Source organism: Podarcis filfolensis (assembly GCF_964270895.1).
Source record: "Podarcis filfolensis genome assembly, chromosome: 5".
Classification (NCBI taxonomy): Eukaryota; Metazoa; Chordata; class Lepidosauria; order Squamata; family Lacertidae; genus Podarcis; species Podarcis filfolensis.
This window is the reverse complement of record NC_139608.1, coordinates 19,515,289-19,528,471: the sequence shown is the minus strand read 5'-3', so window position 1 is coordinate 19,528,471 and position 13,183 is coordinate 19,515,289. Positions and strand designations below refer to the sequence as shown.

Sequence of the window (13,183 nt, the reverse complement as noted above, 5' to 3'; positions counted from 1 at the left end):
CCTTATCCTGATTGAGAACATTGATCTATCTAGCCTGATGCTGCCTGCTCTGACTCATAGAAGCATTCCAAGGTCTTTCCCAACCCTGGAACTCTTTTAACTGGAGGAGTCAAACCTGAATCTTGAAGGGTAGCTCTACCATTGAGGTACTGCAGGTAACAGTTAGCACTTTACATTAGAGAACATTTTCCATCCCAGGGACCCTCAAGGAGAACCCTCAAGTAGATTACCATTATGCTTCCTGGAAATTCACTTCCTCCCAGAAGCCTTAGGCACAGCCCCTTATTTGCCCTACAGAAGTAATGGGAAACCTTTGGCCCTCCAGATGTTGCTGAACTACAACTCCTAGCAAGCATGGACAATGGTAAAGGATGATGGGAGCTGCAGTTCAGCAACATCTGGAGGGCCAAATGTTCCCCACCCCTGTTCTACCGTAACAAAACCTAAGTATGTGCAACAGAAATGAACATTTTTGCATTGGTTAACTGCTTCCATTCCCTTCACTTTGTTTCCAGTGTCGAATTTTAGGTGGTAAGCTCACTGGGGCAGGGACCACACACACAGGGATAGAAGACAGTCACATCCATTGCCCCCATCCACATTTGCCTCTTCACCCATCTCAGGCAGGAGGTCGCTGGCCAGTTGTCCAAAAGGGAATGTAAAAGTTCGAATTAAGCAAGCTTTGATTAAACTGCTGCAAACACAGAAATTCCTGGGCTCAGTTTATGCAAACGAACCAGGTTGGCTTGGCAGGGCCAGCTGAGTGCAAGCCATGAAGGAATAAAACAGAGTAAATGGCTCATCAATGGAAACTGTCACCAAGGGCAGAAGACTTGACAGCAGAGGGAGGTTTCCAATGCAACAGAGGGTCCTTCTTTGCTGGACCCTAGTGGGCAGAGGCAAAGGCCCAGTTTAGGGTTTCAACTTTGAATGACGTAGGCTCGGGGGAGTTCCTTGGAGTCGGTTAGCAGCCAGGAGGAGAAGGAAGGGGAAAACCTCCATGTGAGCTGAGAATGGCAGGCTGAAACAAAGAGACACAGAGGACGGCTTTCTGCTGAGCCTGGATAGACCCTCATAGGTAGTCAATGCTCTGCAATCCCTCCACCTAGGTGCAGGTTGTATGTATGTGTCAATAAAACCATATATCATAAAGACATCACAGTCTCTGCTGTGCCCAATTTCTGGAGGAAAATTTTTGGGTAAGTGCCTGGAACCTCACACCGCTCAGAGATGGGGTGGCATGCAGCAATATATAAAGGGGCCAGCTTTGTGCTTAACTTCATATTTATTCCATATAAGAGGCAACTTGCCTAGCTTTGTTTGAAAGTAGCAACTGCCATGTTATATAAGCAATGGCACAAGCAATTCCAAATAATCAACGAGACCTTAGATAAGATCAGGAGAGTATATAATACTGGATACAGTTGCACCAAAAGCAACTTCTTGGCATAATGAGCGACTTCTACAGAGTTAAGAGTGAATTTGGCCCTGTAGGTCTGGTATAAATTTCAACACCAGATAATAATTTTGGCGTGACTTCAAGGCTATCGAAGGAGGACTTGTAAGATGATCTCCTCCCCCCCCTTTTTTACTTTCCTTTTCTTTTCAAATCAGACTAGTTAGAGTATGCATAACAAAATTTATATATTAAATTCAACTATCCTGAATGTATTCCGCCAGGGAAATCGTTATTGGCATAGTAATACGAGCTAGATATAATCCTGGAAGCTCTTCAGGTTTTGTGCATAAGTACAGTCCTCCTTTCCTGGAGCAAGAAGTCAAGTATTCCCTTGGGTCTGGGAAAAGAGCAATTCCATCAAGGATAACAAAAGCCAAGAAAGCTTGAATATCTGTAACATCTGCATAGCTGAGATTGACGGCTGGTTACTGCGAAAGGAATATGAGCAGGTTTGGGTTTTTATCTGCTGCCTCGACCATTTTATGATCTGCTCTTGAACTGTTACGTGTTTTTAATGAGGTGGGTTTATTGACAACAGCAACATTTTTTTGATATTTTTGTTCTCTTAGCCACCTTGGCCAGGGTCCAAAACTAATACAGGCATACCTAAACCCATGGAAATCATTGGGCATAAGCAGATTAAGCTGCATGTTGGATTTTGACCTTTGACTTGAGTGTAAGAAAGGCAAGATGTAAAAATAAATAAATGCACCATGTATTAACGCTGTAAATGTGTTGGACACGATCCAGCAAAAGCTTATTGTGCTTCATGCCACTTTCTTATGTTGCTGTACATATCATCATCATCATTTTTTATTTGGATACCGCCTTTCTATCTTACAATACTCAAGGCGGTTTACAAGCTGAAGAAACAAAAAATGTACATCTTATAACAATCTAATGCAACACAAAAATGTGATGATAAAACAAAACTTTAAAAATAAGCAACCTGCATCAAATTAAGTAACGCTCAACAATTATTAGAATAGTACAAAATAATAATATCAACATATAAAAGTTAAAGAGAAATCCACTCAGCAGTTACAATAAATAATTTCTAAACTATAATCAAGAAAACAACAGCAAGCCACAGTATATAAAATATCAAAATGGGGGCTAGGAAATCTCCACCCAGTGTCCATTACCCGATTCCCATTACTTGTTTCCCCATGTAGAACTCCCACTGAAGTTGTCATCTGCACATGTGCTACTACTCCTTCAAGCAGCACATGGCTATACATGGAACTCCTTCCACAGGAGGCAGTGATGGTTACCAACTTAGATGGCTTTAAAAGAGGACCGGGCAAATTCATGGAGGATTCAGTTATCAACGATTCTGATTACTATATTCTACCTCCACAGCAGGAGGCAGAAATGCTTCCTGCATTCCCCGGAGACCACAGGAGGGGAAGAGGACTCAAATGCTTGGAACCTGCTCGCAAGTTTCCCACGGGCATCTGGTTGTGAGACGAGGATGCTGGACTAGATGGACCACTGGCCTGATCCTGCAACATCTTCTTATGTTTTTATGTTCCTGTGATACCATCTGTGCAACAGCTGATGCACACACTTCAGCTACAGGTGAAACTCGGAAAATTAGAATATTGTGAAAAAGTTCATTTATTTCAGTAATTCAACTTAAAAGGTGAAACTAATATATGAGATAGACTCATGACATGCCAAGCGAGATATGTCAAGCCTTTATTTGTTATAATTGTGAGGATCATGGTGTACAGCTGATGAAAACCCCAAATTAACAATCTCAGAAAATTAGAATATTAAATGAAATCAGCAAAACAAGGGCTGCAAATAGAGCAATATTGGACCTCTGAGAAGTAGAAGCATGAATATGTACTCGGTTTGGGCCCCTTTTGCATCAATTACTGCCTCAGTGTGGCGTGGCATGGATGCTATCAGCCTGTGGCACTGCTGAGGTGTTATGGAAGACCAGAATGCTTCAATAGCAGCCTTCAGCTCTTCTGCATTGCTCGTACTCATGTCTCTCATCTTTCTCTTGGCAATGTCCCATGGATTCTCTATGGGGTTCAGGTCAGGCAAGTTTGCTGGCCAAACAAGCACAGTAATCCCAAATGCATTGAACCAGGTTTTGGTACTTTTGGCAGTGTGGGCAGGTGCCAAAGTCCTGCTGGAAAATGAAGTCAGCATCTCCATAAAGCTCGTCTGTGGAAGGAAGCATGAAGTGCTCCAAAATCTCCTGGTAGACGGCTGCGTTGACCCTGGACTTAATGAAGAACAGTGGACCAACACCAGCTGATGACATGGCTCCCCAAATCAACATAGACTGTGGAAACTTCACCCTGGACTTCAAGCATCTGGCATTGTGTGCCTCCCCATTCTTCCTCCAAACTCTGGGTCCTTGGTTTCCAAATGAGATACAAAAGCTGCTCTCATCAGAAAAGAGATTTGCATGTCATGAGTCTATCTCATATATTAGTTTCACCTTTTAAGCTGAATTACTGAAATAAATGAACTTTTTCACGATATTCTAATTTTCCGAGTTTCACCTGTAAACTGCAGCTTCTGTTTTCAAATTGGATGGAAGCTGGTTTGAGGGAAACTGCATTATCTCAAGAAACTACAGGATACAGATGGATTGTGGCTAACATCATGCATACTCAGCTTCAAACACCAGCAGTGGAAGCGAGCTGGAGCTTGAGTAACCTGTAACGTGAACATATCCGAAGCCCTGATGTTTTAACATCTTGGTCCTGTACATGTTTGTTCAGAAGAAAGTCCCACAGATTTCAGCCTGTCTTAAATCATAGAAAGCGTGTGCTACTCCGACTTGCAGTGGCAGCACAAGCGATTATGTAACTGGATTCCTCCCATTGTAATTTTATCTTCACACCCGGGGACATCTTCAAAGTGTAAGCTTTCTGTTGTTAGTCAGGCACTTCAAAAGAATCACTCCTTCTTCAAAGGGTTTTCTTCCCCGTTAATGGAGGAGTTCGGACTGATTGGGGTTGGGCTTAGTCATCAACAAGCTTGCTATTCTCTCACCACTTAGAGGCACACAGCCTAGTGACAGTCTCTGCCAAATTTTAATCGGAACAGACTATGGTCTGGGACACCCAAACACACAGTATGTTTTAGAGGTTCAGGACATGCTTAGTCCTATTGATTCCAATTTTGGGGTGGGGGAGGTGGAATCAGTTAGAGCATTGGTTTCTAAGATTCTATGAGCGGGAGACCATGATTGTTAAACAGATATGCAATCCAATGCACAGTCAGTTGGGAATAAGCTGAATTAAACACACCTATTTCTGGGCAGATATGAATAAGATGGCACTGTAAGAAACTCAGCACCCTGGTTTCAGGGGCAGGGCAGAATGGTTCAGTGCTTCTGAATTCTTCTGTCCTAATGTCAAAGCTGTGCTGGCCAAGAACCAGATTTGACAGTCAGTTTGGTCTAATAAGAAATCATTGCCATACGGTGCAGGGTGGAATCCAAACACAGCAGTGGGATATTATCTTTATAAGGACCAAACAAAATGCCACAAAGCCACGAGAAGTTTTTTTTGCATTCTCCAAAACTCTCCTTTAGGCTAGATGCTAGCGAAAACAAGCAAGGAAAACAGTAGGGTATGATATTAAAGCCCCAAAATCTTCAGTTTGTGGCTATCTTAAGGTGTTGGGTGCATGTAATTATAGTGTCAGACTAGAAGTGGAAAGAACTGGGTTTAAATGTTTTCTCCACCATGTCAGTCAGCTGGCCTACCTCACAGGGTTGTTGTTAGGAGATAAAATGGGCAGGGGGACCCTATACATCACCCTGAGCTTTAAAAAAATGTTACTTGCCTGTCTTATTTCCCAAAGAAATTCAAGGAAGCTAACAGATTAATAAGTAGTATTATTCCAAACTAAACCCAATACAATGAAAAACAGATTAACAAATCTGATCACCATGAAAATAAACACAACCTAAGCTAGTAGAAAAGTTATTTAATAAGCCAAAGGCTTTATTAAAAAACCAAGTCGTCATGAGGTGCATGAAATAATACATTGAATGAGCCTGTGCTCCTTCGATAATGAATAATAACGATAAAAGGTAATGAATAAAATGGACCCGGGGTGTGACTAGAGATTTGTGCAGATTCTTTTCCCCTGTGAACACAGCTCAGTTCTTCTAAACTTTGCCTTACAAAGAGTACAGGAAGCTTGGCTGCTGTAACCATCTGAACGCTCATCAGCATTTTCCAAGACAAAACGCATCACGGAAGTAAATAAAATCCAGATCACCTCCGCTGCTAATGACTGGGAGGTGATTTCTACATTGGTTAATTTTTGTTCAGTCTTTTGTAGCTGCCATAAATTTGTGCTTATCTCAGTTTGCTGTTGTGATTGTGATACAACAAGCGATTGGCAAAGTGCATTGATTTTTTCTTACAAATATCCCCTTACATTCAAGGTTATTACTGTTTTGGGGTTTTTTTGCCTGAAATGCCATTTAACTCACCCTGGGGATCTTGTGAGGACTGATGCAGAATGCAAACATTTTAAGGGCTTGTGCACTCATTAAAGTTTGCCCATCAGTTCTTTTGCTACTAAGAGACAACTATAAGGCCTAATAAGTTAAAAGTAGAGGTAAGCAAGAATCTGTGATGGAAAGGGAGGTAATTTCCTCCTCTCTGAATTCATCCATCCCCATTCTATCCCTGCCTGTGATTGCTTGGGCTGTGTTTAATGGTGTTACTTATGTTTCTGTTTTGTAAGCCTGTGTTTGATTTTATTGTAGAAAGGTGGGGGGTTAAATGCATGAAAAAATGCAATAAAATAAACTTCTCTAACTTCAAGGTGCTGCTACAAGACTCCTTCTTGTTTTTTTCCTGCAACAGATGGACATGGCTACCCTTCTGGAAATAAATTCTGATTGTACACTCCTCCAGGCAGGGACCTGTCCTGTGGTTATCTGTTTCTGTCTTTAAAAAAAAAAGTTCCGTTTCCACAATAAAAGCGTTCAGCAAGGCATTACTTATTTTTGTGAATATCACGGCCACTGTATGTGACCAAAAGGAAACACCAGGAAGAACTTTCTGACAGCAAAAGCTGTTTTGACAGTGGAATGGACTCTCTCAGGAGGTTGTGGACACTCCTTCCTTGGAGGTTTTTAAGCAGAGGTTGAAAGGCCATCAGTCATAGTTGAGCTTCTTGCATGGCCCTCAGGGTCCCTCCCAACTATACAATTCTATGGAAAGGTAATTCTGCCCACATGTCTCAAGACGTTTAACACCCTCCTTTGCTAGACAGCCTTCTGGATCCTCCTCCACATTCTCCAGGGAAAGGAAGACACCGACCTTTCTCCCTGGCTGGGAAGCGTAAGGGAGGCACCCGGCCAGGAAAATCGCAGCCTCCCCACTGCCTAATGGAAGAGGAGCTGCATTAAGCCCATTAACATCCGCCAAATGGTTATCATCAATTTTTAATCAGAAATAAGACCAGAAATATGGTAAGCAGCAGCTCCCAGCAGCAAGTAAATTTAAATAACGCCAATAGGGGAATCCAATCACTTAAGCGCAGGAACTCGAGCAGCAATGGGGGAGCAGAGGGGTGCGCGCCGCTACTCCAAAGGAGAAGGCGACAGGCAGCTATGTTAAGGGAAATCGAGGCGCTGCAAAAAAAGGAGAAAAAAGCCAGCCGATCCCGCGGACCCATTAACCCCTTCCTAGGTTGCCCTCTCTCTTTGGCGCCCCGCGCGCGCAACCAAACGCACACACACGAGCACACAGCCGGTGCCAGATTTTCCCGCCTCTCGCCTGCAGGACCCAGCCGCGCGGGCAGCTTTTGCAAAAAGCAGGATCTTGCACGGCATCTCCGCACTCCGCAGCTGGTCCAATGGGCTAAAGGGAGATCCATCCCGCGGCTCTGCGGGGCCGCCTTCCAGCAGCCTTGGAGAGAGGCTCCTTCGGCGGCAGCTCCCTGGCCCCGTCGCCAGAGTTTGCAGCGCGCCCTGCGAGCGCATGCTGGACGGGGCGAGGGTGGAGGGGCCAGTGAGGTCCCCGTCCCCTCCTCCTCCTCCTCCCCTCGAGTGATCCGGTGCCCGACGCAGGAAGGAGGGCGAGAGGGGGTCAGGAGGAGGATGGGGGCCGGCCTCCCCCCGGGGCTGCTGGCGCTGGGGGCGGCTTTGCTGTGCCCGCCGCCCTGCCAGGGCAGCTGCGCCGAGCTGAAGTGCGGCGAGCAGGAGAGCTGCTGCAGCTACGGCAACGCCACCTACCCGGAGGTCAAGTGCTGCCGGCTGCCCTTTCACACGTTCCTGGACAACGTGGGCTGGTTCGTGAGGAAGCTCTCGGGGCTGCTCATCTTGCTGGTGCTCTTCGCCATCGGCTACTTCCTGCAGCGCGTCATCTGCCCGAGTCCGCGCAGGAACAGCCGTCGGCGCCCCGGACGACGCCGCCGCGACGACGAGGACGGCGACGACGACGATTGCGACGAGGGCGACGGGGACCCGCTGGCCCGGGGAGGCACCCCGCTCAACGCCACGGCCGCCACGTCGCAGGACTCGCTGCTCGACAGCGGCCGGAGCAGCCAGGCGCCGCCGCCGCCCCCCCTCCTGCCCGTCGTGTCGCCCGTCTTCTTGCAGCTGCCCAGCTACGAGGAGGTGAAGTATTTGCCCACCTACGAGGAGTCCATGCGCCTCCAGCAGCAGCCCCTCGTCCTCCCCGTCACCAGCCTGGCCACGGGCGCGGGGAGAGGCCTCGCGGGGGCGGGCAGCTGAGGACCCGCTTTCCCCTAGGGCCCCCCTCCCCACCACAAGGAGCTGCAGCTCCCCGAGGGGGCGGCGGCGCGCGTGGCTCGACGGAGCTGCCCCTTTCCACGGAGAGGCCGTGGCGGGTGGAGAGGGCTGGCGGGCGGGGCGGCAGGGGGTCGCCCCGAGGGGGGTCCCGCGCTCCAGGAGCTAAAACGGTATTGGCAACGGAGGGCAACCGACCCGCCGTGAGGGACACAAAACGCCTTTGCCTCCTTCTGCCCGCCTAACGGCCCCGCCGGCCTTCCACGTCTGGGATTTCGGAGATACATCGATTACATTTTTTTTGTTAAGATGTTCATTAAGTGCCTGTGACATGCATTCGAGTTGGACACATTCGGAACTAGGAGAAAGCAAGATTTTATTATTATTATTTTCCTCCTCTCTTTTTCTTCTTGCCTCGCGGAGATGCCTTCCATTGTGTTAACGAACCTCTCTTCTCGCCGCAGATTAAAATCCTGGAAGGGGTCGATGGATGTGATTTTTGTTTTTTGTTTTAATATGCGGCAAATGCAGCTCAAGTTGTTTTGGAATTTTATTTCTGTCTCCCTACGGGAATTTTCCTCCGGCTGCAACCCTGAGCCCAGTTACCTAGAATTAAACTCCCATGAAATGCAGTGCTGTTTACTTCCGAGTAGACGGGCATAGGATTGCAGTCTTAAAAAAAGCAAAGGGGGGGGGGGACGACCTCCAGCTGATTTAGAGTCTGTGTCTTGCAAAGCTTCCTTTGAAGGCTGAGGTGGGGGTGTCAGAAGACACAGTCACCGTTTTGGGACTTTCATTCATTGCTTCTTTGTTTTCCCTGTTTTTAAGGAGCTTGCCACAATTCTCTTCCGAAAGATTGGGGGGGAGTTATCTTTATTTTTTCAGGCGCAAAACGAGGCTTTATTTCACCCAGGTCAAAGACCCAGTTTGGCACACACATGCACCCCACACATTTGCGTATACAACACACGCCCATTTGGAGGCTTCATGGGGCAAAAAAACCCTGCTAGCCCTCTCCCCCCACAGCTACTGATTGATTTTTTGATGGTGGTTGGGAAACTCATCGAAAAACTTTCTTCGAAGCAGAGTATAAACTGCTGCTGATTCTTCCACTGATTGCTACAGGGATGGAAGTGATAAATAGTCACAGTTTTATGGCTTTTCTGATAATTTGGATTTTATCATTAGTGTTGGCCCTGACTGAGTACTGGTGGCGTGCAATCTCATCCCCATACAATGTAGACATGGGTGGGGGTGCAGGTGCAGGCAGACTTGTTGCAAGAGCAGAGAAAACACCCCACTTCTTTGGGGGGGGGAATCTCTGTTGGGGAGATGTGTGCTCCGGTGATGCAGCTCCCACTTCTGGCTAGGGCTTGCTAAAGATTCATGCCCGCCCTTTGTACCTGCACACTTTTTTTCTTTTGTAACAGATGGGTTACAGATTAGTATACCGTATGTTAAGATTACATATAGCCTAACCTCTGCCTTAATATTTTAAGACTGCAATCCTGTACATTCTTAACCTGAGAGTGAACTCCGTTTAAAATTAAGGGGGCATTTCTGAGTATTATCATCATCCTAATCATTTATGAATCACTTCCCGTGGGGCATCCAAAAGCCGTTTACAATATAGACACACATAAGAGGATTGCACTGCCAGACAATTGCAAACTTCTCCACCTTGCAACATCTTTATCTCTTATCTCCACCCACTTCTTGATTGGTTTGTGGTTTTTGTCATTGGGCAGGGCTGATAAAAGATTTTTGATGAACTCAGAAGCTTTGTTCACTTCTGTTAGTTGGGACCCTGAACTGTTCCGTATGCAATTAATGTAGCACAGTTAAGGCAAGACACCAGTTCAAATGTTGCCCAGGAGGCCTTGCTAGATTCCGCCCCCCCTCCCCCCGCAAGCTTCAATGTAAGGATATTTCCTTGGAAGGCTGTTACCAACATGGCTGAAATAATGTTTGCGAAGCATGTACCACACCTGAAACACTCAGCATAAGTGCAAAGTATGAAGATTAGGTAAATGACCTTAGATTAATAAACCATTTGCTCTTTCCCCCACTACTTCATATTTTGCTCTGATCGACACAAACATATAAGATCATTGCTCATTCTGGCTCCCCACCTAGGGCCTGGGAGTCATGCAATGCTGCAGGTAATAAAATTCCATTTTGGATCATTGATGGTGCCATGGAACATATATAAACCTTGCTTTTGATGGCTGTCCGTGACCAGTTGGTTGGAGGCAAGAAGTGAGAGTCTGCAGCGGTTTCCAGCAGCCTTTGTGATCCCATTGGTTGCCAGAACCACACAGTCCCATTTACATCAGTTGAACTAACTTTTGATTCACTACACTTAAGTGTTGCATTTACTACCCTGCGGCTGAAACACCTACATAAGAGTAAGTCCCAGAGAGCTATATGTGGCTTATTTCCAAGTAAACATGCATAGGGCTGGGCAGCCTTGGTGCTACTGCACAATAAGATCAGGCAAATGCTGTGGCACGGGCAGCTGATAATGCCTGCCAGGGATCCATCACTGCCTGAGCCACCCAGGCAGCTTTTTTCAAACAAACAAACAAACAAACAAACAAACAAACAAACACATTAGATTCTTAGAGGAAGTGTATTGGATAGTTTAATCATTTGTTATTGTATGTCACCATGAGATTCTGGCATAATGGTGATAAACAATCAAACAAATAAAATAATAAAGGTAAAATAGAATTTGCAGCCAGCCACAGAGTTTCCTTGTAACTTGGGGCTCTATTCAACTAAATGTGGAAATGTGGAGATCTGAATTTACACATGGAAGAAAGAGAAACTGGGAGAAACAAAAATTGACAGATTCACCCATCCCACCTGCATCTGCAGAGGTCTTCCCTGGAGTCCACAGGGTTCCATTTCCCTGCCAAAATTAGGCTCAAAAGCATTCTATGGTAGCCAGTAGATTAGGTTGTGGTTTGTGCTTGGTTGCTGTGTGTGTGTTGCACACAGCGGTTTCTCCAATTGGCAAATGTACCCACAAGCCCCCAAAGGTTGACAACACTTTAATAGATTAACAGGCTCACATGGAAATAGATGGTCCATTAGGTGTCATGCTGGTCCTAAGGCAGGGAAGGATTTTCATAAATAAATAAAAAAAAGATCCAGACTCCAGCGCAGTTAAAGCACTGGAGCTAATACATGAGTTTGGTCAGGTAGCAGGATTTAAATTAAACAAGAGCAAGACCAAAGTAATAGAGAAAAATCTGGATAATGAAGAAAGGAAAATATTACAAGAAAAATCAGGCCTAGATTTTGTGAAAAAAGTTAAATATTTGGGGGTGAACCTGTCTGGGAAAAATTTGAATCTATATAAGGATAATTATGAGAAAATATGGAATGAAATTAAAAGAGATTTAGAGGTATGGTCTAACTTAAAATTGTCATTAATGGGCCGGATTTCTGTGATTAAGATGAATGTGCTGCCAAAGATGCTTTTTATGTTTCAAGCCCTCCCAATTATAGACAAAGGGAAGGCACCACTTCAGTTCCTGATTTTAGGTAGTCTGTACAAGTCTGTTGCTCCTGCAAGCTCTGTGCTTGTTATACTCTGACCCATTCTGGGTAGTTTATTAATGCACAGTACATTTTTTACATCTATGTATGCATCCTATGTTCCTCAATAGCCCAACTTCAGTCCTTCAGTTTAGAACATTAGGTGAGTGTAAAGAAGTGCACTTAACACCAAGACTATAGAAAGTGTTTCGTGTGTGCATGTGTTTACTGACCCTTAGCATGTGCACCGTATGTAAACAGGAAATTCAGTCAGTCAGAAGTGCATTATAGGTGCTTCAAATCAGCATGAACCCACTTTTCTGAAAATAAGAAGCTAATACTGGCAATGCCCAAGTCATTAAAAGTAAGGCCTCTGTGCCAGGAACTCACCTTGATACTCCCTATCCCTCTTGAAACCAGAGATATTACATGAGGAGGTGAGGACGACAGCTTTTACTCAGTGCCTAAAGATTTCCTTTGTCCTGTCTAAAGATGAAGACAATCACAGCCTTTTTAAAGTGGCAAAAGTGGTTGAAAGTGCTGTCAGTGCTTTTTAAACAAATGTGCATGTTTCTGTCCCAAAGGGTGTGTGGTTATTGGGGGAGGGGGGCAGAATTTGCAGGTTTTCAGCTTAGTTCAGTTTGAAGCTAGACACTGATGAGCACCTATTGACCAGTGCCCATGTCGTCACCAATATATAGACATACAACCTCTAGAACAGTCTTGCAACTGCTTTTAAAATGTTTGTAAACTTTATTTTTGTAAGGTGAAGAATAAATTTATATTTTTGAAGTGCAGGCCCTCAAGGAGAGTTCAGAAACGCAGGCAGCTGCATGATGTATCGACAGACTGACAGGCATGAACACAGATGAAAGAGCAACACTAGATAACAAATACCTAATTCATTAGGATCAGGATGATTGCAAGCCTTTGCTTAGTTACCTAGGAGTAAGCTGCAGGTGAATAATCTGTAGTTTGGCTGCACTTTAAAAGCTACATGGTCCCTCTAGCTCAGTCTCTTAAGGTTTCAAGCCCCATGTTGAGCAAAAGATTCCTGTATTGCAGGAGATTGAAGTTGATGGCCCTTGTCCCTTCCAATTCCACAATTCTATTATGTGTAGTAATCCTGATACACCCTTCCCCAACCTAGTGTCCTTTAGGAGCCATTATTCCCAGCTGGGTGATGGAGGGCACCAGATTGGGGAAGGTTTGTCCTATTTCTGTAGCGTGAATCTGATCAATATTTTATGGGCTTTTTTTTTTTTTTAGATTACGATTGACCTTTAGCTTTCATTCCATCTGCTGCAGTGCTGTTGTTTCGGATGTAAGCTTTGCAGGTGTCTCCTACAGCTTGTGGTTAAGAGGCAGCGATACATTTGATACATTTTCGTATCTCAAGCAGCAGCAGCAGCAGCATGTTTTGTGTGCTA

General features: G+C 45.2%; 1 protein-coding gene across 2 annotated transcripts in view; it reads left to right on the top strand.

The window, feature by feature from the left end:
- Positions 1-1,028: 1,028 nt before the first annotated feature.
- The window catches only part of LOC310762397 (putative membrane protein C3orf80 homolog), a 54,313-nt gene continuing 42,158 nt past the window's right edge, over positions 1,029-13,183 (top strand). Inside the window, exon 1 of one of the 2 annotated variants that reach the window (XM_083613457.1) lies at positions 1,029-8,075. In XM_083613457.1, coding sequence (XP_083469583.1) covers positions 6,924-8,075 — 1,152 coding nt within the window. In that variant the 5' untranslated portion in view covers positions 1,029-6,923. Of the gene's footprint in view, positions 10,779-13,183 lie in introns of those variants that run through there. The other variant, XM_083613456.1, reaches the window with a different exon arrangement.